Raw genomic sequence first — 26188 nt, forward strand, 5'->3', positions numbered from 1 at the left:
GCTTACATCTGGGAGTGCTGCTAATGCGACCGCTCCCGGCTGGAAGCTACTGGGGAATGAATGAGAAGCAGCGGGCGCAGGCTCAGTAAGTAGCGGTGACGTAGCGGTCACCGAGCCTGCGCTCCTCACAGCCTGACCGGAGGTAACCTCTACACCGTGGGAAAATGCCGGGGAAGAAGATATCGCAGGTAATGTATCTATTCTATCTAGTCTATCTATTCATTCTATCTATTCTATTAATGTATTCATTCTATCTAGTTCTCATGCTCCGCACTGACGAGGGCCAACAGCCCGAAACACCGTGTCTGCGAATTGAGATACTGATTTGGCTTTTATCCTAAGTCATATTGCACGACTCGTTAAAGAGTTGATTGTAACTTGTAGGATCGCTACTTCAAACAAGTGGCGCTATAGAGTTTAAGTCCTCTTTTTTTCAGAAGAGGCAATTTGCATATTATATTTTCCAGAGGAGCATTGCACGGCGAATAAGCCTCCTTACCTTGACAAGCCAGAGATGGTATGTCACTCTCCATAAGGAGAAACGATACCCCTTAGACTTCATTCTGTCTATTCATTCTATCAATGTATTCATTCTATCTATGTACAAGAAATTGTTTTTTTTTCTCTGTGTACACTCAACTTTATTGGCATGCGCAAATAGAAAAAAAAAAGCATGAAAAAAATGCACCAAAAATGCGGCAACAAACGCACCTAAACCTGCATTTTTGGCGCAGCTTCTGTTCTGCCAAGATGATCAGGTTTTGCTACGGAAGAAAATGCAGCAAAAACGCCTTGTGTGAACTTACCCTAAAAACTGACAATTTGGTTTCCGTTTTTCATCGGGCTTTGTTCCTACTATAACGGATTGTTTTTTTCTAGGTGTCTCTGAACAGCTCTAGTGTTCTGGGTATGTGTAATACTAAAGATCAGATCTGTTAACGGATCAAATACTTCAATGTTAAAAAAAAGGATCCAGTTGTAATCTGTTTTTTTGAGCCAGACAGAATAGATGTGAAGAGTGTTTTTTTTTTCTCCAGCTAAAAAATGGATTGTGGCATGGAAAGGAAGCAAAGAGACATTTTATGACACTTCTGTTCCCAATAAAATTGGTTCGATATTGGAACATTTATTTTTGTTTTTATGATCCCAAAACAGATCCAAAAACGGAAAGAATTATGAATAGTGCCTAAGCAGTGCATCACTGCCCTGTAAATAAGCTGTTCAGTGGCCTGTCGGGAGTTTACACCCAAAAACCTCACAAAACGGGATCCAGACATACGTGCGGCCATAGACTAATTTTTGTGAATGTACACCTTCTGGAGGCAGAGAATCATACTCAGTTTACGACGTCTACATCTCCAGTAGGGGTACAAGCCTGAAAATTATGCATAACACTGAATTCTGCCTGCACCATTACAGTCTATGGCCCTGTCGGCGAATACATATGGATTCCGTTTTGCAATGGACCACGGAGCGCGCCCCTAAACACAGTGTGAAGGCAGCCTTACTTTCTTTGACAAACAAAGGATGTCCTATGTCCTGCTTCTCAAATATTTGAGCGTTAATTTAGCATTAAAAATATATAAGAGGTTTATAAAAGTATGTGAACACGATCATCATAGAAGAGACTGAGCCCGCAGAGGTTATTGAAGCTTATAGTAGAGTAGATGGGCACATTGCCTGTTTATTGTGAATTCGACTTCCATCGGTTCATAGTTGTAGGACTGCTCCAAGTTTGCGTTAACACGCAGGGCTACCTCCTCGTCATGTATCTAGAAAAGGCGAAAGATTTATTGTACAAAATGTGTTCAGCTGTATTTGATTGCATGTATAGCCAACAACGTGTACCACTTGTGTGGTTTTATTCATCACTAAACAACTGCTCTTATTCTATGTGTGTTCAAAGTAAGCAGCTGGAGCCGCTCGGAGGATAAGTACCTATTCAACGAGAAAATACCAGCGCAGCTGCAATTTACTCAACATTATGGAGACATAATAGAAGACAAACAAGCAGAGCATGCGGTAGAAAATATATACACAGCCCTATTATGACTTGAGAGGGGAATGATGGAATATGCTATAGATCAATTGGGAAATAAGTAGCTTCTCTGTTTTATAGCACAGGCACTTTCTACTCAAACATGAATTTTTAAAACCGTAATACCAGGACTATGAATAAAAGCATCAACATGGAAAGTTCTGCATAATCTGAAGTAATGCACATGAGTGTCAGCATCTCTGCTCCACGTACATGCATTATTTATGTGACCTGGGTGATCCGAATAGCATGCAATACCATACCGGACACTCCGCGTTACAAGAAATAAAGCACAGACAATTAAAAAGGAAAGACCAAAAGGATTGCATGCTACTGTGAAACTTACCTCAGCAACCAAGCCAACAAATTCCACCACTGGAGTGCTATACATGTGTTTCTTCAACAGGACCCTGTCTCCTGGATATCACAAAACACACACATGGAACATTAAACACAGCTCACAAAATTAAGGGAACACTTAAATTACACGTTGGATCTCCATGAACAAAAGATATAGATTAAAAATTGCTACTGATATAAATTGTCTAATTTGCTGAGATCAAAATGAAGTATCATCAATCAACTGAGACCAAAATCATCTACCAACATAGGGCTAGATTCTACAACATCCCGCAAATCTAAGCAAAAAATGAAACAACAGATGAATCCAATTTGACTAAATTTCAACACACCTCATAATGTGACTCAGTGAGTATGGTCACTAAGGCCGGCGTCACACTAGCGAGTTTTACGGACGTATGAGCGCATAAAATACGTCCGTAAAACACGCATTACACACGGCCCAATGATTCTCAATGAGTCATGTCCTATCAGCCGTATATTACGCATCCGTATTATACGGCTTTCTACGGCCGTAGAAAATCGCAGCATGCTGCGTTTGTCACCGTATTGCGCAAAAAATACGCCAATGAAAGTCTATGGGGGCGAGAAAAATACGGCACGCAAAAAATAAGGCCTCACCTAACCCCAGATCACGAAAATTGGAGACGCTACGGGTATCGGAAAATTTTATTTATTTTTTTAGCAAACTTTGGAATTTTTTTTCACCACTTAGATAAAAAATAACCTAGACATGTTAGGTGTCTATGAACTCGTTATGACGTGGAGAATCATAATGGCAGGTCAGTTTTAGCATTTGGTGAACCTAGCAAAAAAGCCAAAACAAAAAACAAGTGTGAGATTGCACCTTTTTTGCAATTTCATCACACTTGGAATTTTTTCCCTGCTTTCTGTTACATGGCATGGTAAAACCAATGGTATCGGTCAAAAGTACATCTCGTCCCGCAAAAAATAAGCCCTCACATGGCCATATTGACGGAAAAATAAAAAAGTTATGGCTCTGGGAAGGAGGGGAGCGAAAAACGAAAATGAAAAAACGGAAAAAGCTCCGGGGGTGAAGGGGTTAATATCTGCCCTCAGTCACTGGCTTTACTACTCTGGCGGAGAAAATTGCGTTTTTCAGCCATTTAACCCTTTAATTTAATAGCTAGAGCGCCCAAATTTTGCACATACACACTACTAACAGTAGTGTGGAATATGCAAAAAAAATGGGGATATGAGATGGTTTACTGCAGTGTTCCCCAACTCCGGTCCTCAAGAGCCACCAACAGGTCATGTTTTGAGGATTTCCTTAGTATTGCATGAATGATGCAATATGAATGATTGCTTGTCCAGGTGATGCAATTATCACCTGTGCAGTACTAAGGAAATCCTCAAAACATGACCTGTTGGTGGCTCTTGAGGACCGAACTTGGGGAACACTGGTTTACTGTATGTAAACAATGTCTCATATCATGTCGGGTTTAGGAAGGAGATCGCAAAAGCCTAAGGGGTACTTCCGTCTGTCTGTCTGTCCTTCTGTCACGGTTATTCGTTCGCTGATTGGTCTCGGCAGCTGCCTGTCATGGCTGCCACGACCAATCAGCGACAGCCACAGTCCGATTGGTCCCTCCCCTGCACTCACTGCCCGGCGCCCGCTCCAGAATCCCCTCCACCACTCACCGCTCACACAGGGTTAATGGCAGCGGTAACGGGCCGCGGTGTAACGCACTCCGTTACCGCTGCTATTAACCCTGTGTGTCCCCAACTATTTACTATTGATGCTGCCTATGCAGCATCAATAGTAAAAATAGGTCATGTTAAAAATAAATAAAAAAACAAAAAACCTGCTATACTCACCCTCCGCCGCCTTTCTCGCTCCTCTCCACACTCCTGGGACCGCTCCATTGAAAGCGGCAGCTTCCGCTCCCGTCCCAGGGCTGGTGTGCGACAAGGACCTGCCGTGTCATGTGACCGCAACGTCATCATAGCTCCTGCTCACACCAGCCGTGGGACGGAAGCGGAAGCTACTGCTTGCAATGGAGCGGTCCCGGGAGTGTGGAGAGGAGCGAGAAAGGCGGCGGATGGTAAGTATAGCAGGACTACAACGGGCTATAGGTGAATATATGTTTATTTTTATTTTTTTAAGTCTCTATACTATGTGGCTCTGTGCTGGGCAATATACTACGTGACTCTGCTATATACTATGTGGCTGGGCAATACGTGACTGGGCAATCTACTACGTGGCTGGGCAATATACTACGTGGCTGGGCAATATACTACGTGGCTGGGCAATATACTACGTGGGTGGGCAATATACTACGTGGCTGAGCAATATACTACGTGGCTGGGCAATATACTACGTGGCTGGGCAATATACTACGTGGCTGAGCAATATACTACGTGGCTGGGCAATATACTACGTGGCTGGGCAATATACTACGTGGCTGGGCAATATACTACGTGGTTGGGCAATATACTACGTGGTTGGGCAATATACTACGTGGACATGCATATTCTAGAATACCCGATGCGTTAGAATCGGGCAACCATCTAGTATATATATATATATATATATATATATATATATATATATATATATATATATATATATATATATATATAGTATATATGTTGTTTCGATTTTTTGAGCACATGGATCCATTGTATGTCCGCATGTCGGTTTTGCAAGCCTGAGATTACGGATGCCATACGGATTACATACGGAGGATGCCATGCGCAAAATACGCTGGCACACCCTGCCTACGGAGGAGATACGGACCACAATGAAAGTCACATACAAGTGTCCAACAAACACTACAATACAGACACAGAGAGGGAATATGGAGGAGACATGGAGGTAAGTTAGGGAAGGAGCGGGAGACGGTATACATCCAAAGGGGGCAGAGTTATAATAACAGCCATTGTATAACATAAGGAAGTTGGTAAAGACAGGAGGTGAAAAGGGGCCGCTGGGCAAGGTGTAGGAGTCACCACTGACCTATGGGTAAACAAGAGTAACATAGTAACATAGTAACATAGTTAGTAAGGCCGAAAAAAGACATTTGTCCATCCAGTTCAGCCTATATTCCATTATAATAAATACCCAGATCTACGTCCTTCTACAGAACCTAATAATTGTATGATACAATATTGTTCTGCTCCAGGAAGACATCCAGGCCTCTCTTGAACCCCTCGACTGAGTTCGCCATCACCACCTCCTCAGGCAAGCAATTCCAGATTCTCACTGCCCTAACAGTAAAGAATCCTCTTCTATGTTGGTGGAAAAACCTTCTCTCCTCCAGACGCAAAGAATGCCCTCTTGTGCCCGTCACCTTCCTTGGTATAAACAGATCCTCAGCGAGATATTTGTATTGTCCCCTTATATACTTATACATGGTTATTAGATCGCCCCTCAGTCGTCTTTTTTCTAGACTAAATAATCCTAATTTCGCTAATCTATCTGGGTATTGTAGTTCTCCCATCCCCTTTATTAATTTTGTTGCCCTCCTTTGTACTCTCTCTAGTTCCATTATATCCTTCCTGAGCACCGGTGCCCAAAACTGGACACAGTACTCCATGTGCGGTCTAACTAGGGATTTGTACAGAGGCAGTATAATGCTCTCATCATGTGTATCCAGACCTCTTTTAATGCACCCCATGATCCTGTTTGCCTTGGCAGCTGCTGCCTGGCACTGGCTGCTCCAGGTAAGTTTATCATTAACTAGGATCCCCAAGTCCTTCTCCCTGTCAGATTTACCCAGTGGTTTCCCGTTCAGTGTGTAATGGTGATATTGATTCCCTCTTCCCATGTGTATAACCTTACATTTATCATTGTTAAACCTCATCTGCCACCTTTCAGCCCAAGTTTCCAACTTATCCAGATCCATCTGTAGCAGAATACTATCTTCTCTTGTATTAACTGCTTTACATAGTTTTGTATCATCTGCAAATATCGATATTTTACTGTGTAAACCTTCTACCAGATCATTAATGAATATGTTGAAGAGAACAGGTCCCAATACTGACCCCTGCGGTACCCCACTGGTCACAGCGACCCAGTTAGAGACTATACCATTTATAACCACCCTCTGCTTTCTATCACTAAGCCAGTTACTAACCCATTTACACACATTTTCCCCCAGACCAAGCATTCTCATTTTGTGTACCAACCTCTTGTGCGGCACGGTATCAAACGCTTTGGAAAAATCGAGATATACCACGTCCAATGACTCACCGTGGTCCAGCCTATAGCTTACCTCTTCATAAAAACTGATTAGATTGGTTTGACAGGAGCGATTTCTCATAAACCCATGCTGATATGGAGTTAAACAGTTATTCTCATTGAGAGTGATTTACTGCAGCGTTGGTATCGGATATTGGGCATTGTTCCTCTGCACCTCCTGTCTTTGCCAACTTCCTTATCTTCTATATACATAATTGTCTAAGGGGTACTTCCGTCTGTCTGTCTGCCTGTCCTTCTGTCACGGTTATTCGTTCGCTGATTGGTCTCGGCAGCTGTCTGTCATGGTTGCCGTGACCAATCAGAGACAGCCACAGTCCGATTAGTCCCTCCCCTACTCCCCTGCACTCACTGCCCGGCGCCCGCTCCGTAATCCCCTCCACTCACACAGGGTAAATGGCAGCGGTAATGGCCCGCGGTGTAACGCGCTCCGTTACCGCTGCTATTAACCTTGTGTGTCCCCAACTATTTACTAGTACTTCCGTCTGTCTGTCTGTCCTTCTGTCACGGTTATTCGTTCGCTGATTGGTCTCGGCAGCTGCCTGTCATGGTTGCCGTGACCAATCAGCGACGGCCACAGTCCGATTAGTCCCTCTCCTACTCCCCTGCACTCACTGCCCAGCGCCCGCTCCGTAATCCCCTCCACTCATACAGGGTTACCGCTGCTATTAACCCTGTGTATCCCCAACTATTTACTATTGATGCTGCCTATGCTGCATCAATAGTTAAAATATGTCATGTTAAAAATAAATAAACACCTATAGCCCGTTGAAGTCCTGCTATACTTACCCTCCGCTGCCTTTCTCGCTCCTCTCCACGCTCCCGGGACCGCTCCATTGCAAACAGCAGCTTCCGCTCCCGTCCCAGCACTGGTGTGCGACAAGGACCTGCCGTGACGTCACGGTCATGTGACCGCGACGTCATTATAGGTCCTGCTCCACCACTACACCAGCCCTGGGACGGGACCGCAAACTGCCGCTTGCAATGGAGCGGTCCCGGGAGCGTGGAGAGGAGCGAGAAAGGCGGCGGAGGGTAAGTATAGCAGGACTACAACGGGCTATAGGTGAGTATATGTTTTTCTTTTTTCTTTTAAGTCTCTATACTACGTGGCTCTGTGCTGTGCAATATACTATGTGACTGGGCAATATACTACGTGGCTCTGCTATATACTATGTGGCTGGGCAATATACCGTACTACGTGGGCTGTGCTATATACTATGTGGCTGGGCAATACGTGACTGGGCAATATACTACGTGGCTGGGCAATATACTACGTGGCTGGGCAATATACTACGTGGCTGGGCAATACACTACGTGACTGGGCAATATACTACGTGGCTGGGCAATATACTACGTGGCTGGGCAATATACTACGTAGCTGGGCAATATACTATGTGGGCTGTGCAATATACTACGTCACTGGGCAATATACTACGTCGCTGGGCAATATACTACGTGGCTGGGCAATATACTACGTGGCTGGGCAATATACTACGTGGCTGGGCAATATACTACGTGGCTGGGCAATATACTACGTGGCTGGGCAATATACTACGTGGCTGGCCAATATACTACGTGGCTGGGCAATATACTACGTGGCTGGCCAATATACTACGTGGCTGGGCAATATACTACGTGGCTGGGCAATATACTACGTGGCTGGGCAATATACTACGTGGCTGGGCAATATACTACGTGGCTGGGCAATATACAACGTGGCTGGGCAATATACAACGTAGTTGGGCAATATACTATGTGATTGGGCAATATACTACGTGACTGGGCAATATACTACGTGTGGGCAATATACTACGTGGACATGCATATTCTAGAATACGCGATGCGTTAGAATTGGGCCACCATCTAGTGTTATATAATGGCTGTTATTATAACTCTGCCCCCTTTGGATATATACGGTCTCCTGCTCCTTCCCTAGCTTACCGTCATGTCTCCTCCATATTCCCTCTCTGTGTCTGTATTGTAGTGTTTGCTGGACATTACATTTGTATGTGACTTTCTAAATAAAACTGGTTTATATTTATCAAGATTTGTGGGACGTTGTGTAAACTCCATTTCTTAGTTTGCATAGTTACCAAACATGCATAGTTTTTTTTTTATTTACGTTGTCAAAAAAGAAATAGAAAAAAAAAATCAGAAATTTCCATATAAAAAAAAAAAAATATTTTCTTGTGTCGCCATTTTCAAAGACATGCAACACTCTCAATTTTTGAGATAAGGTGTTGGCTTGTTTTTTGCGCCCTGATCTGACATTTTATGAATATCATTTTGTGGTAAATAAAAAGGTTTTGATTGCTTCTCACTGCAATGTTGTGTCGGCCAAAAAAAACGTAATTCTGGTGTTTCGACCTTTTTTCTCCTTACGTCGGTACTTTACAGATCAGATTAATGTACATGTATTTAATATTTTGATGCATCAAACTTCTATGAATGCAGCAATACCAAATGTGTATATTTAAATTTGCTTTGTTTTAGTTTTAATAGGGCAAAAGCGGGTGATTTAAACTTTTTGGTTTTTCTTCATATTTTTAAAAACGTTTCACTATATTTAATTAGTTCTCTTAAGTGACTCAAAGCTGCGATTGTCTGAATGCTTGTGCTATACGTGGCAGTGCATCAGGACTTCTATGTATAGTGAATATCACAGGCTGGCCTTCACAGGAGAATCGCCATAACCAGAATGGGGGTCTTTAGCAAACCTCTGTCCGTCATCATCATTAGCATGAAAGCAGGTGAAATTATTAGTTTACGTTCACTTAGGTTTCGGAATTGGACAGACTGATATCCCAGAAGTTCAAATTACTCTGGTTATACTGTAAAGGCTATATTGGATTGAAGTTCATTCTCTGTCCTCCATAGTACACGCCTGCGCAAAGCAAGATTGTCTTGCGCAGGCATGTACTACGGAGGACAGAGAATGAACTTCAATCCAATATTGCAGCCAGCATGCAGCCAGCGGGTAAGGAAAGGGTGAATCAAAAACCCAAAAACCCCGCCTCCATGGCTGAAGATTGTTCCCTCCAAATTCAGGTGACAGAGTCCCTTTAAAGAGGACCTTTCACTGGATTTTTTTTCTGAATTAAAATTGAGTAACTCCTATCGTTGCTGGTCTACTGATTTTGCAGCGGTTTTTGTTTTCAGTCTGTTCCAATGATAAGACTACTCTTCCATCCCCCTCACCAGGTAATAAGACATGCAATTTTTCCGTACAACCAGCTGGCTGTAAACAAGAGAACTGCTGTCATACAGGAGGAAAAGCAAATGCCCACAGAGAAGTTTGGAGGTTTAGTCTAGATCATCTCTGCCGGGGACTTATGTAACTGTAGTGTGCGGCTTTCCCCAGTAACTGGGGTTTCTAAGGAACCTTACAGTAATAATAAAAAAAGGACACGTCAATGAAAACATAAAAAAAGTTATGGATGAAAGCAGAAAGGGTAAAATGACTAACATTGGCTAGCCCTTAAGACCATTTCTGGCTTGGTCAATAAGGAGGTTATAAAAACGCTATTGATTTAAAAGGACATCGATCCTAATGTGTGTTATATCAGTTAAATCTATAGGCTGAAACAATTTTTTCGTATTTGTTTTTATGATTAGAATTTTGTTTCATATCATGCATATTATTTTATTTTTTTGTACAAGAATATATAGATGAGACTTCTTGCCTGACAGTTCAAAAATATAGCGTTACAGCAGGCATTTGCAGAGAAGAAATGTCAGTGAGAACGCAACCTAGTAATGTGAAAGATCATTGAATGGTGTTTAGGGCAAGCTCGGCGATATATTAGTACTCAAGTATAGAGAGTTCCATCATCTATGCTAATGGTGTGAATCTGTATTCTAGTGACAGAACTTTTAGTGTACTAATAATCATCTTTATTTTTATGTAGCGCTAACAATTCCCTATCAGTAAGTCTTTGGAATGTGGGAGGAAACCGGAGAACCCGGAGGAAACCCACAAGCTCCTTGCAGATGTTGTCCTTGGTGGGATTTGAACCCAGGACTCCAGCGCTGTACTGAGCCACGGTGCTGCCCTTACACACTGTGTAAGCGTGAGATATTCAGAAAACCAAAGTATTGTGCAGATCTCTAGGTGTCCCCCACATATTGTACAAAGTTCTAACCTACTGTATATCTATTTCATGTACATCAAAGTCATCCATAAGACTAGATAAAAATTACCACAATATGACCTTAACGTTTCACCACAAAAAGTGTGACTTGTGATCTTAACACTCAATGTCCTATGTCACCCACTTCAGATAACAATCAAGCTACTCATTGTTTATGGGTAATATCACTTACCAGGAAACAGGGAGGGTCTTCCTTCTATAATTCCAGGCACTTCCAATACCAAAAATCCACCACGCTTCTGCAAGCAAACACCACTCAGGCTTAAATCTTTAATTTCTATCTCATTGTTGATATCCTCAAGCCAAAGTAATGTTGACATTTTAATTCGATAGTTTGACAGTGTAAGCAACTGTTCATTAAAAAAAAAAAAAGAGACATAGAATTATACATATGTTATATAAATATTTACAATGATACAATGTAGTAATGTTCTAATGTGCTAAAAAGGCCTATTTAAAAGGGATTCCCTATAAACTAAATATATACTTAAAAGGTTATATTAAACAGGAATTTGATAATCCACTTAAAATGGTCACACAAGTAAATTATCAATGTGGATAATAATGCAATAAAGCAGAAGTTAAAATTCAACTTTAAATTAAACGGTTATTAAAATCTTAATTAAACCATATTTGCGTCATTACCCGCTCCAGTGAAGTCATTGTCCCCTGTAAGAGAAATAAAATAAGAAAAAGACATGTTCCTCACCTGTCCGCTGACAAGATAATAATCCACTTGTCCCGCGATGGGACTAGGTCTACTACATCTAGATGGCAGGCTGCATTGTTGCATGATGCGACTTGTGCAGCCTGCTATCCAGCAGAGACACAGAGCACTGTCTGCTACCGCTGCTCAGTGTCTTGTGGTGAACTCATATGACCGGACTGACGTCAGCACAAGCGTGAGTAAGTTCACAAGCTTGCGGTGCCATCAGAAAGGCTCTGGGAGTTCACAGCCTATGACCTCACTTCACCTAACTGATGTGAGCACAGTGGGAAACTTTCTAATTTATTATAGGAGACGAGGGATTCAATGGAAAGGGCGTTAAGTGAGTATTACGGTGTTATTTTTTTAAATAAAAAAGGAAGTGTTTTCAGTTTTTATTTCAAATAAAAGACTTTACTCTTGCTGTGTGTTTATTCACAATATTAATATAAGATTAGTAATGGAGAAATGTATTTTAGACGCCTCTCCATTAGTAATCCATGAGCTTGAAGTCACCAGACAATACAAAGGTGACATCAACTCCACAAATATGAACCCCAATTGTCACCGCTACAGGGCAAGTGGGAAGAGCCAGGCAAAGGGCCAGAATTGGCACGTCGCATAGATGTGCCTTTTCTGGGCTGTGGCAGGCTGTTATTTTTAGGCTGGAGGGGGCAACCAGCCTGAGAATTCCAGCCCCAAGCTGTCTGCTTCAGCAAGGCTGGTTGTCAAAAATGGGTGTGGGCCCCCCTTTTTTTAAATTATTTAAAAACAGCGGGGACCCCTCCATTCTTGATGTTCAATCTTGCTAAAGCTGATAGCTGAGGGTTGTAGCCCCCAGCTGTCAGTTTTGCCTGGCTGGTTATCAAAAATACAAGGGAACCCAGACCAGTTTTTTTTTTATTATTTATTTAGAGCGCAGGCGGCAGCTGATGAATATTCCCATCAGCTGCCAACTGCCCTCACTGTTATTAGCAGCAGCAGGTGTCCACTGATGGAAGTAGTCCCATCAACTGATGCTGGTGGCTGAAAGTAAACTTTTTACCTCCAATCATAGCTGACGCTATGATCACGCTATCATTTGGCAGTGTGGGAACCGTAGCTGTCTGACTGGCGGTAATGATTTTACCGCGAATCAGAAGCAGTGTTTGCCACGCTAGGTTGAAAACACTGGATGTATAGGCCCCCCAGTTAAGGGAATGGGGTCCACGTCCGGTACCAGAAACCAAACATCCAGGGGTCCACCTATCTGTAATGATAAACCTAATGTATTTCCCACCAATACTAGCAAAGAAATAATATGAAAAAAATGTATGAAAACTAGTAGCATGAAAAATTACACCCCTGACATCATGAAAAAAAGATGCTAAATTGATTTGAAAATCCAAAGTAAAAAAAAAAAAAAAAGTTATAGCTCTTATAACCGCAAAAAAACCTTTAAAATGTGTCAGGTCGCGAACTGGGTCTGGTCTTGAATTGGTTGACTAAGAATATTCTTACAGATTAATTAAAACTATCCTTAAACTAGGATATAACCAGACTAGACAGACGTAAACTGCACCAAAAGTTCATTATACATGTCCTCCCAGTCATACCCACCTCTCCTAGACAAGGCTCTATCGCCAGTACATTCAAATTCTGCTCCACACAATTCCTGAGCCTTTCTGGTATAGGGTACGAAGGAATGAAACTGGGAAGATGTCTTCTGGATGGTCTAAAATTGTAAGAGAGGTTAATTTATTTCTCGATGAAGTATTAATGATTGTTTTTTGTAAAACTACTTTTTAAGTTCCATCCATTTTACCATAAAACCAATTAATATTGTATATACCTTTGCAGCAGCAAAAAGTTTGGGACTGGAGCACAGCTTCAATAAAAGGAGGAAGAAAGTGAGCAAATAAGAAATATATAACACTAGATGGTGGCCTGATTCTAACGCATTGGGTATTCTAGAATGCACAGCCACGTAGTATAACACAGCCCACGCAGCGTATACAACACAGCCCACGCAGCGTATACAACACAGCCCACGCAGTATACAACACAGCCCACGCAGCGTATACAACACAGCCCACGCAGTGTATACAACACAGCCCACGCAGTATACAACACAGCCCACGCAGTATACAACACAGCCCACGCAGTATACAACACAGCCCACGCAGTATACAACACAGCCCACGCAGTATACAACACAGCCCACGCAGTATACAACACAGCCCACGCAGTATACAACACAGCCCACGCAGTATACAACACAGCCCACGCAGTATACAACACAGCCCACGCAGTATACAACACAGCCCACGCAGTATACAACACAGCCCACGCAGTATACAACACAGCCCACGCAGTATACAACACAGCCCATGCAGTATATAACACAGCCCACGCAGTATATAACACAGCCCACGCAGTATATAACACAGCCCACGCAGTATATAAAACAGCTCACACAGTATATAAAACAGCCCACACAGTATATAACACAGCCCACGCAATATATAACACAGCCCACGCAATATATAACACAGCCCACGCAGTATATAACACAGCCACGTACTATATTGCACAGCCCACGTAGTATATAGACCATGCACGTAGTATATAGCACAGTCCACGCAGTATATAACACAGCCATTCTGTAATGCTGTAGATAAGCCCCCGATGTATCATGAAAGATGAGAAAAGAGGCTAGATTATACTCACCCAGGGGTGGTCCCGGTCCGGTCTGGGGCCTCCCATCTTCTTACGATGACGTCCTCTTTTTGTTTTCACGATGTGGCTCCGGCGCAGGCGTACTTTGTCTGCCCTGTTGAAGGCAGAGTAAAGTACTGCAGCACGCAGGCGACGGGCCTCTCTGACCTTTCCCGGCACCTCAACAGGGCAGACAAAGTATGCCTGCGCCGGAGCGTGAAGGCAGGAAGAGGACGTCAGATGGGAGGCCTCAGACCGCGACGCCCATCTGACCAGAACAGAACCGGGACTGCCCCTGGGTGAGTATAATCTAACCTCTTTTTCCTCATCTTTCAGGAAACATCGGGGGCTTATCTACAGCATTACAGAATGCTGTAGATAAGCCCCTGATGACGGTGTGTTTAGCTCACCTTCGATTTGGGGGGTGACAGGTTCCCTTTAAAGAGGATCTGTCAAGGTAGAGTTTTGTGTCCCTGGCAGCTCTCTAAACAAATTACATGGCCATCAAGGAAAGGAAGTAGGTTAAAAACAGAAAGGCCACCAATCCACTAAGGTAATAGTAGGTACCCCTGCTCTCACTCCTGGCCTTAGTATCTAGTACAAGATGTCAAATGCAGACAAGCTTGGACTGACCCACGGAGGAACAGGTGAATCCCGCAGTGAACCCTTGTGTAGGAGTGATCCCGTATTTAAGCAGCAAAGTATATTATACTGTATATATATATATATATATATATATATATATATATATATATATATATATATATATATATATATATATAACGCATCGGGTATTCTAGAATATGCATATCCCCGTAGTATATGGACAATGATGATTCCAGAATTCGCGGCAGACTGTGCCCGTCGCTGATTGGTCGAGGCAACCTTTATGACATCATCATCGCCATGGCAACTATTATGACATCTACGTCGATACTGTGCCTGTCGCTGAATCAGTAACGTGGGATTTCTGCGTCCTTTATGACATCATCGTCGCTGTGCCCGTTGCTGATTGGTCGAGGCCTGGCGCATCGGTTATTCTAACGCATCGGGTATTCTGGAATATGCATGTCCCCGTAGTATATGGACAATGATGATTCCAGAATTCGCGGCAGACTGTGCCCATCGCTGATTGGTCGAGGCAACCTTTATGACATCATCGTCGCCATGGCAACCATTATGACATCTACGTCGATACTGTGCCCGTCGCTGAATCAGAAACGTGGGATTTCTACGTCCTTTATGACATCATCGTCGCTGTGCCCGTCGCTGATTGGGCGAGGCCTGGCGGCCTCGACCAATCAGAAACGCGGGATTTCCAGGACAGACAGACAGATGGAAAAACCCTTAGACAATTATATATATATATATATATATATATATATATATATATATAAACAGTACAGACCAAAAGTTTGGACACCTTCTCATTTAAAGATTTTTCTGCATTTTCATGACTATGAAAATTGTACATGAACCGAAACGTTTTGAGTATACTGCAAAATAAATTCTTCTGTTCAAGCATCCCAAGTTGAGTGCTAAGTTTTATGTTGAACTAGCTGAAGAGCCCGGCGTTGCCTGGGCATGGTAAAATAGAATTATTCTTACCGTTAATTCGGTTTCTAGGAACCTTCCACGACAGCCACTTCGGAGGTTGTCTTCCCCGTCCTAATAGGTGACAGGAACACAAGAGGTTAAATACCCCTCCCCTTCCTGCACCGCCAGTGTTTTCCTGTACACAGTAGCATGTATAGTTACCACAAAAGTGCAGGAATCATCCAATAAGAATATCAGGTAGGGAGGGAAATTAGTGCTGTCGTGGAAGGTTCCTAGAAACCGAATTAACGGTAAGAATAATTCTATTTTCTCTAGTCACCTTCCACGACAGTCACTTCGGAGTAGTACCAACAGCTAATTTCTCTAGGGAGGGATTACAGCCTGCAGAACACGTCTGCCAAACGTTAAATCCCTATTGAAATTTAGCCGGTAATGTCTGGTGAACGTATGGATGGACGACCAGGTGGCGGCTCTGCATATCTGCTCTGCTGAGGCATTCCCCCTCTCTGCCCACGATGTTGCCATTGCTCGGGTAGAGTGTGCTTTCAGAGAGGCAGGTGGATCCAGTCCCTGTGATGAATAAGCCAAGCAAATAGATTGTTTGATCCAGCTTGCGATGGTGTTTTTTGCCGCCTTCTTTCCCTTGTTTCGTCCAGAAAACTGAATGAATAAATTTTGATCAACTCGCCAGGTTTCAGTTTGTTGTAAGTAAAATAAGACCACCCTGCGAACATCCAAGGTGTGGAAGGTCTGTTCTTTGGGGTTGGAGGGGTTTGGGCAAAAAGAAGGAAGTAGAATGTCCTGATCTCTGTGGAAATTCGAGACCACCTTGGGTAAAAAGGACCGGTCTAGTTTTAGTATAATGCTATCCGCAGTGATCGTTAGATAGGGTTCCTGTATTGACAGGGCCTGTAATTCCCCAACACGTCTAGCCGTAGTGATTGCGACTAGAAAGACTGTTTTCAAAGTTAAGTTTTTAATGGTTATAGCATCCAGGGGTTCGAATGGATCCTGGGTTAGTGCGTTAAGTACAGTATTGAGGTCCCAGGAGGGTACCCTATTACGGAGTGTAGGACGAATTCTGGATGCGGCTGTCATAAATCGCTTGATCCAGCGATGATTGGCTAAATTAGAGTAAAAAAAGCTACTAAGGGCCGATACTTGCACTTTGAGTGTGCTAGGGGTAAGGCCTATATCCAACCCCTTCTGTAAAAATTGTAAGGTCCTTGCTTCAGGATTGAAGGGGTCTGGAACTTCTGGGGAGCACCAGGACGTAAATTTTTTCCAGACCTTAGTGTAGATGGCATTGGTTACTGCCTTTCTGCTTTTTTGAAGGGTCTGGATTACTTCATCCGAGAGCCCTTTAGCTTTTAAAATTGTGGCTTCAGTAGCCATGCCGCCAAGTTCAATCCTGAGGAAATCCGCCTGAGTGTTGTCCAATCCCCTCAGATGTACTGCTGTGACCGATAGAAGGTTCTTCTCTGCCCAGAAAAATATTCTTGCAGCCACTTCTTTGAGAGAGGCATACTTTGTCCCCCCTTGGTGTCGTAGATAGGCTACTGTGGTCATATTGTCCGAGTAAATACGAACGTGATGATTTTTGATCAGTGCAGATGATGCCTTTAGGGCCTCCTCTACAGCTTTTAATTCTCTTAGATTCGAGGAGCTGCTGCTGATGTTCGATGTCCATTGTCCCTGAAAGTGGAAACCCTCTACCACCGCACCCCAGCCTCTTTTGCTGGCATCTGAGCGGAGTGTTTTTAGGGGAAGGTGGTCCCAGCTGACCCCTCTCTGGAGATTTTGGTAATCTAGCCACCATTTTAGCGCTGATTTCACATGGCCAGGGAGAAGAATCTTCTGATTCAATGGAGTCTGTCGTCTCCTGGAATGTAGGAGAACATAAGTCTGGAGAGTTCGTGTGTGAGCCTGGGCCCAGGAAACCGACTGTATACATGCGGTCAGGGACCCTAGTACAGACATCGATTCTCTGAGGGTCGGTGCACGCTGGCCTCTGAACTTGGTTACCTTGCGGACAAGGTTGATTTGATGATCTTTGGGTAGAAAAGATGTTCTTACATCCGAGTCCAGTAGCACCCCCAGAAATTTCCTTCTTGTGGAGGGATGGACCTCCGATTTCTCCAGATTTGGGATCCAACCCAGGGTTTGTAATATCTCTAGGGACTTTGATACGTCTGTTTCCAGACGGGAGGCAGATGGAGCCATGATAAGCAGGTCGTCTAGATACGGGACTATGCATATTCCCTGTTGACGGATGAAGATTATCGCTTCCGCCATAATCTTTGTGAAAACCCGTGGGGCCGAAGAGATGCCGAAGGGGAGAACATTGAACTGAAAATGTTTGATTTGGTGACCCTTGGAGACTGCGAACCTGAGGAATTTCCTGTGCTCTGGATGGATTGGCACATGGTAATACGCATCCCTCAGGTCCACAGTCGCCATCATCCAACTCTGACCGATGAGGGGGATTACTGATTTGACTGTCTCCATTTTGAATCTCCTGTATCGGACAGATTCGTTTAAGGGTTTCAAATTTATGATAATTCTGTTCTTCCCCGACGGCTTGGTTATTAGAAAAAGGCGTGAATAATGACCACGTCCTTCCTCTAACTTCGGCACCTGAGAAATCACATTTGTTTGCATTAGTTTTTGTAGATCTTGTAACAAGGAGTTTTGGAGATCTGGGTTTTGAAGGGAGGTTATCTTTACGCATTGTGGGGGTGGTCTCACGAATTCTATTTTTAATCCTTCTTGAATGGTACGAAGGACTCACTGATTTGTGGAGATGTTTTGCCACTCGGTGAAGAATCGTGAGAGTCGACCCCCGACCGGAGTACAGTCATTGCTTATCTGGGGTTTGCTGGGCCTGAGGGGCCAGGATATTTTTTCCCCTGCCTCCCTTAGGATAACTCCATCTTCCCGTTTTGCCTTTTCCTCTTTGTGAGGTTTGATCACGGGAGGGACGAAAAAAGCGTTTTTTGGGGGTCTTTTGCTCAGGAAGAGATTTCTTTTTATCTGCCGCCTTATCCAAAATATCGTCCAGGACTGGTCCAAATACATTATGACCCTGAAAGGGTATGCTACATAATTTGGACTTGGAGACAAAATCGCCTCCCCAGGATTTTATCCAGAGTGCTCTCCTGGACGAGTTAGAGAGAACGGCAGCTTTTGCGGCTACTCGAACTGATTCAGCAGACGCATCGGCTAGGAACCCCGTAGCTTTCTGTAGTAATGGTAGGGAGTCTAAAATCTCCTCCCTTGGGGTGCCTTGAGTCAAGTGATCCTCAAGTTTGCGTAACAAGATAAATAGAGATCTGGCTACGCAAGTAGAGGCTATATTAGATTTCAGCAGATTTGTGGAGGTGTCCCAGGACTTCTTTAATAAACTCTCTATTTTACGATCCATCGGATCCTTGAGTTGCGAAGAGTCCTCAAAGGGGGGGGGCAGTTTTTTTTAGTTACCCTAGACACCTGAACATCTACTTTCAGAGTCTCCCATAAGGAGTTATCCCCATCCAATAGGTACCGGTTTTTTAGTTCCGATGGTATAGTCAGACCTTTTTCAGGGAGGTCCCATTCATGCAGAATTAGATCTCGTAAATTCTTATGCACCGGGAACCCTTTTTGGTCTTTGGGTTTCAGACCCTCAAACATCTCATCATGTACTGTGAGTGTAACTTCTTCATCCTCTACCCCCATGGTGCTTCTTACTAAACCGATTAGTTCACTCATGTCCTCAGAACTAAAATAATATTTTTTGTTTTCTGATTTACAGGTGGGGGTAGAAGTAGAGCCTTCGTTTTCCCAGTTATCCTCTGAACCTGAGGACTGGATTTCTCCCGAGTCCGGGTCGGATTCTACTGGGGCTTTTTTCCTCTTTTTTGGAGGGGGTGGCTGAGGCACCGACATTTGTGAGAAGGTAGCCATAGAAGAATGGACCTCATCTTTAATGAGAGATCTAATGCTATCCAACAGCGAGGGTTGTTCAGCGCGTAGGACCTCATCCGTACAGGATTGGCAGAGCTTTTTCCCGTATGTTGATGGGAGTTTGGCTGTACACACTTTGCATTTGCGGCTTGACCTTTTAGGGTCGGAAACCTTTTCTCCCTAAGAGAGAGAGAGAGAGGGTTTGCTAAGCCACTTAGAGGTGTACATCTACATATACATATATCCATGAAAGCACATATGTATATAGGGGATAGCTGGGCCCAACACCTGCTACTTACTTTGGTAGGAGGGGGAACGCTGGCATCTGCAGATGCAGAGCAAGGGGGTCTGTCACTGTCCATGTCCGTCAGCTGTTAACAGTCAGACAGCTTACCTTGCTACCCGGATCTTTTTATAAGGATCGGTGGTCCCAGCGTGCAGTGCTCCTCCCCCCACGTGTGCCCGATTGGGGTAGGTCCTGGAACGCCCCCGAAATGCTGTCTGTATGGTGTGCTTCAGCTGCTGGACGCCATTGCCGGCCGGCGTGCGCTCCATGGAACGCTCCCTGAATGAACCAGAAGTGACACGCGTTAACCCGGAAGTCATCGGGCCTCCGGCCACAGCCCGGGACGCGCGCCACCTCCAGCGCTGCAGCCATGGGAGGAGAGAACCGGGGGGCTGCAGGAGGCCCCCGGCAAGCACGTCACCGCATTACTCCCAAAGGGAGCGCCGGAGGGGCAGGAAGGTCCCGAGTCCCTCCGAAGAGAGGAGACGGGAGCAGCATACTAGAGGAGGGAGCCCGACCTCATGCCGCCCGGCTTTTTCTGGTAAGTGGAGCTCCGTCGCCGGCCACGGCAGCCCCTTCAGATCTCTTCATGCCCCATAGGGGACAGGAAAACACTGGCGGTGCAGGAAGGGGAGGGGTATTTAACCTCTTGTGTTGCTGTCCCCTATTAGGGCGGGGAAGACAACCTCCGAAGTGGCTGTCGTGGAAGGTGACTAGAGAAATATCTGTGGTTAGTTATAGCACCTCACTTCTCTTATTTTCCCCCTCACGCCTCTCATTCCCCCCTAACACTTGTCATTTCGACCTCACATCTGTCACTTTCCTATCACTCCACTATTTTACCTCACTCCTCTCATTTTGCACTCACACCTTTTCATTTTCACCTCACACCTCTCATTTTCACCTCACACCTCTCATTTTCCCCTCAGTATATACATGTTTGTCATCTCCCTTATATATAGTATACACCTGTATGTCATCTCCTGTATATATTATATACATGTATGTCATCTCCCCTGTAAATAGTATATACCTGCTGTATGTCATCTCCTCCTGTATATTCCTATGTGTCATCTCCTCCTCTATATAGTATATACCTGTATGCCATCTCTTCTGTATATACTATATATCTGTATGTCATCTCCTCCTATATATAGTATATACCTGTATGTCATCTCCTGTATATAGTATATATTTGTGGCTGTAGCTGCGACGGTGCAGATGCCAATCCCGGACATACACACACACATACACACATTCAGCTTTATATATTAGATATATCATATGGCGTGGGAGCCCAACTATAGCACCATTTTGTAGCTGTGCTCACGGTGTTTTTTTTCACATACTAGTTCCCTTACGTGTTTAGCACGCTACTCGGTCATGTCCACCACTACCACATTCTCCTATAACGCAGAGGAAACAGCTAATATCCTCGCACAGTCTAAAATTTCCAGCGATTTTCTATTAATTCCCCTAAGTGAGACCCGGGGCAGGGATCTTGAACGCGAACTGAGATTCGCCACCAGCATCGAACTAAATTGTGCTACCCTCTCAGAATATTTGAGGGTACAACGCATTCCACGAGGCTTACGGGTTCCTCTGCGTCCCACATTGTTTCGCGAGTCACCCGATTTTTGTGCCAAATTCGAACAGATATTGAATAAGTGCACTCTTGACCTCATAACCCTAACAGTTGAAATTCTCCAGAAAGCAATCACCTCTAGCTCCGAGAAAATTAAGGTTATTGAGGCCCAGCTGTCAACAACATTCATTGGCTGCCGGCCGAGTTGTCCCACCTCTTCCCCTTTTAAGACTCCGTTTGTAGTCTACATCTCCAGACTAGCGGTGGACTCCGTGTCTGGCGGTATGCACGCCTACACCACGCTCTCCTAAAGGTAAATTAACCATCCCTGCACAGTTAGTGAACTTCCTTTTATCACACTCGTTTACTATTATTATTTTACTACCTCTACAGTACTTCTCTCCACATACCACGGCTATGTTGTAAGTAGTATACCCATCTATTTATCTCCCTCTCTTGTCCTCTGTTTAACCCTCCGGTGACCCAACGTTTTCTATAGTCCTTTTCATAGACTTGTTTTGGCCCGCTGACATCCGGGCTCATTTCATCACATGCATCTCGTATAAGGTATGTTTTTTTATACCTTTCGTCACACGGACACGTATCTATCATTGGTTTTGCACCTCCCTTCCCCTTTACACCCGTATTGGACTGTGCTCAGATTTTGGCTGTAAATCTCTGCCAGATTTAACTTCTGCTGTTTATTATGTATGATTATTTGACCGACCTCTTCTCCTTTTGCATATACTTTGGCTATTTTGTTTCCTGCGTTTATTTGCACTTTTCATATTTTGTAGTAACTGAAGAAGGTTCATGTTGAACCGAAACGTTTTGAGTATACTGCAAAATAAATTCTTCTGTTCAAGCATCCCAAGTTGAGTGCTAAGTTTTATGTTGAATATGAAAATTGTACATTCACACTGAAGGCATCAAAACTATGAATTAACATGTGGAATTATATACTTAACAAAAAAGTGTGAAACAATTGAAATTATGTCTTATATTCTAGGTTCTTCAAAGTAGCCACCTTTTGCTTTGATGACTGCTTTTCACACTCTTGGCATTCTCTTGATGAGCTTCAAGAGGTAGTCACCGGAAATGGTTTACACTTCACAGGTGTGCCCTGTCAGATTTAATAAGTGGGATTTCTGGCCTTATAAATGGTGTTGCGACCATCAGTTGTGTTGAGCAGAAGTCTGGTGAATACACAGCTGATAGTTCTACTGAATAGACTGTTAGAATTTGTATTATGGCAAGAAAAAAGCAGCTAAGTAAAGAAAAACGAGTGGCCATCATTACTTTAAGAAATGAAGGCCAGTCAATCCGAAAAATTGGGCAAACTTTGAAAGTGTCCCCAAGTGCAGTGACAAAAAGTATCAAGCGCTACAAAAAAACTGGCTCACATGAGGACCGCCCCAGGAAAGGAAGACCAAGAGTCACCTCTGCTTCTGAGGATAAGTTTATCCGAGTCACCAGCCTCAGAAATCGCAGGTTAACAGCAGCTCAGATTAGAGACCAGGTCAATGCCACAAAGAGTTCTAGCAGCAAACAACTCTACAACAACTGTTAAGAGGAGACTTTGTGCAGCAGGCCTTCAGGGTAAAATAGCTGCTAGGAAACCACTGCTAAGGACAGGAAACAAGCAGAAGAGACTTGTTTGGGCTAAAGAACACAAGGAATGGACATTAGACCAGAGGAAATCTGTGCTTTGGTCTGAGGAGTCCAAATTTGAGATCTTTGGTTCCAACCACTGTGTCTTTGTGCGACGCAGAAAAGATGAACGGATGGACTCTACATGCCTGGTTCCCACTGTGAAGCATGGAGGAGGAGGTGTGATGGTGTGGGGGTGCTTTGCTGGTGACACTGTTGGGGATTTATTCAAAATTGAAGGTATACTGAACCAGCATGGCTACCACAGCATCTTGCAGCGGTATGCTATTCCATCCGGTTTGCATTTAATTGGACCATCATTAATTTTTCAACAGGACAATGACCCCAAACACACCTCCAGGCTGTGTAAGCGCTATTTGACCAAGAAGGAGAGTGATGGGATGCTACGCCAGATGACCTGGCCTCCACAGTCGCCAGACCTGAACCCAATCGAGATGGTTTGGGGTGAGCTGGACCGCAGAGTGAAGGCAAAAGGGCCAACAAGTGCTAAGCATCTCTGGGAACTCCTTCAAGATTGTTGGAAGACCATTCCCGGTGACTACCTCTTGAAGCTCATCAAGAGAATGCCAAGAGTGTGCAAAGCAGTCATCAAAGCAAGAGGTGGCTACTTTGAAGAACCTAGAATATAAGACATAATTTCAGCTGTTTCACACTTTTTTGTTAAGTATATAATTCTACATGTGTTAATTCATCATTTTGATGCCTTCAGTGTGAATGTACAATTTTCATAGTCATGAAGATACATAAAAAATTTTAAATGATAAGGTGTGTCCAAACTTTTGGTCTGTACTGTACTCCATGGAGAGTGTTCTTCACTTGGGTGGGTGTTGTGAGGTGGTGTTTCTTCACCATGGAAAGGATTCTATGATCATCCTCCACTGTTGTCTTCCTTGGACTTTCAGCCCTTTTTGAGTCTCCATAGTACTGTATATAACTTGGCACACTCAAGTGGGTGAAGTGAGAAGAATTTATTGTGATATGAAAGACCATCGGAGGATACAACATCTTAGGATACACGCCCCCCACAGACTTTCTGATACGCCAGAAGTTGGATCCTGACTACCAGGTCCTCTGCTATACCACATACCAGGAATTTTTGCCTGTAGGATATTATTGCAAGAGAGCTTGGCTGAGTAGATTACACAAGAAGGAAAACACACAGCAAGTCAGCAGGATCTAGGAGCAACATGGCAGATGTGACAACCTACATGGTGAGCTGCAGCATGTGCTACATGTTCACAGATCGACCAGAAGAAGAATCAAATTTCACCTGTCAGAAGTGTAGACTAGTGGCCCTTTTAGAAGAAAAGGTGCGGGGTCTGGAAGAAAGAATAGCAACTTTGAAACTCATCAAAGAGAATGAAGACTTTCTAGACAGAACAGAAGCATCTCTACTGGTGACAGAAGGTGAAAAAAGTGTCAGAGAACCTCCAAAAGCAGATGAGTGGAAGCATGTGACCAAAAGAAGCAAGAAGACCATGGAGAAATCACCAACCACACAACTGTAGAACCGATATCAAATCTTTGTAGAGGATGAAGATGGCACACCTAAGGATGAAGCAATACCAGCAAGCAAAAAAGAAAAGGGCACACAGCAACAAGTGACAGCAAAAATTACAGCCAAGAAGCAACTGAGAGTGGTGGTGGTGGGACTCTCACTACTGAGAGGCACAGAAGCAGCCATCTGCAGACCGGACATAACTGCAAGAGAAGTATGCTGCCTTCCAGGTGCGATGATCAAGGATGTGACCGATAGGATACCAAAGCTCTTCAGCTCCAAGGACGTCCACCCATTTCTTCTGATACATGTTGGCACCAATGACACGGCAAGGAAGGACCTACCGACAATCTGCAAAGACTTTGAAGAGTTGGGGAAGAAAGTAAAGGAACTGGATGCACAGGTAGTTTTTTCTTCTATCCTTCCAGTAGACGGGCATGGCACCAGGAGATGGAACAGGATCCTTGATGCAAACAACTGGCTAAGACGATGGTGCAGACAACAAGGATTCGGATTCCTGGACCACGGGGTGAATTACTTGTACGATGGACTCCTCGCCAGAGACGGACTACACCTCAACAAACCTGGGAAACACACATTCGCCAGAAGACTCGCTACACTCATCAGGAGGGCGTTAAACTAGAAGAAGAGGGGACGGGAAGAAAAACATTAGACTTGAACAAAGAAGACCCAGGAAAACATACTCAGATGGGAGGTAAGAACATTTCTAAAACAGTCCACAGCGAGGAGATTGGAACAAAACAAAATCCTCTAAACTGCATGCTCGCAAACGCCAGAAGCCTGACAAACAAAATGGAAGAACTAGAAGCAGAAATATCTACAGGTAACTTTGACATAGTGGGAATAACCGAGACATGGTTAGATGAAAGCTATGACTGGGCAGTTAACTTACAGGGTTACAGTCTGTTTAGAAAGGATCGTAAAAATCGGAGGAGGGGTTTGTCTCTATGTAAAGTCTTGTCTAAAGTCCACTTTATGGGAGGATATTAGCGAAGGAAATGAGGATGTCGAGTCCATATGGGTCGAAATTCATGGAGGGAAAAATGGTAACAAAATTCTCATTGGGGTCTGTTACAAACCCCCAAATATAACAGAAACCATGGAAAGTCTACTTCTAAAGCAGATAGATGAAGCTGCAACCCATAATGAGGTCCTGGTTATGGGGGACTTTAACTACCCGGATATTAACTGGGAAACAGAAACCTGTGAAACCCATAAAGGCAACAGGTTTCTGCTAATAACCAAGAAAAATTATCTTTCACAATTGGTGCAGAATCCAACCAGAGGAGCAGCACTTTTAGACCTAATACTATCTAATAGACCTGACAGAATAACAAATCTGCAGGTGGTTGGGCATCTAGGAAATAGCGACCACAATATTGTGCAGTTTTACCTGTCTTTCACTAGGGGGACTTGTCAGGGAGTCACAAAAACACTGAACTTTAGGAAGG

General features: G+C 43.9%; 1 protein-coding gene across 1 annotated transcript in view; it reads right to left on the minus strand.

Moving 5' to 3' along the window:
• The window catches only part of MOV10L1 (Mov10 like RNA helicase 1), a 317167-nt gene that overhangs the window by 62020 nt on the left and 228959 nt on the right, over positions 1–26188 (minus strand). The window contains exons 9-12 of the mRNA XM_069764946.1: positions 13077–13191; positions 10944–11121; positions 2385–2455; positions 1681–1772 (exon numbers count right to left, since the gene is read on the minus strand). Coding sequence (XP_069621047.1) covers positions 1681–1772; positions 2385–2455; positions 10944–11121; positions 13077–13191 — 456 coding nt within the window. The remainder of the gene's footprint in view (positions 1–1680; positions 1773–2384; positions 2456–10943; positions 11122–13076; positions 13192–26188) is intronic.

This window comes from Ranitomeya imitator, chromosome 4, assembly GCF_032444005.1.
Source record: "Ranitomeya imitator isolate aRanImi1 chromosome 4, aRanImi1.pri, whole genome shotgun sequence".
Lineage (NCBI taxonomy): Eukaryota > Metazoa > Chordata > Amphibia > Anura > Dendrobatidae > Ranitomeya > Ranitomeya imitator.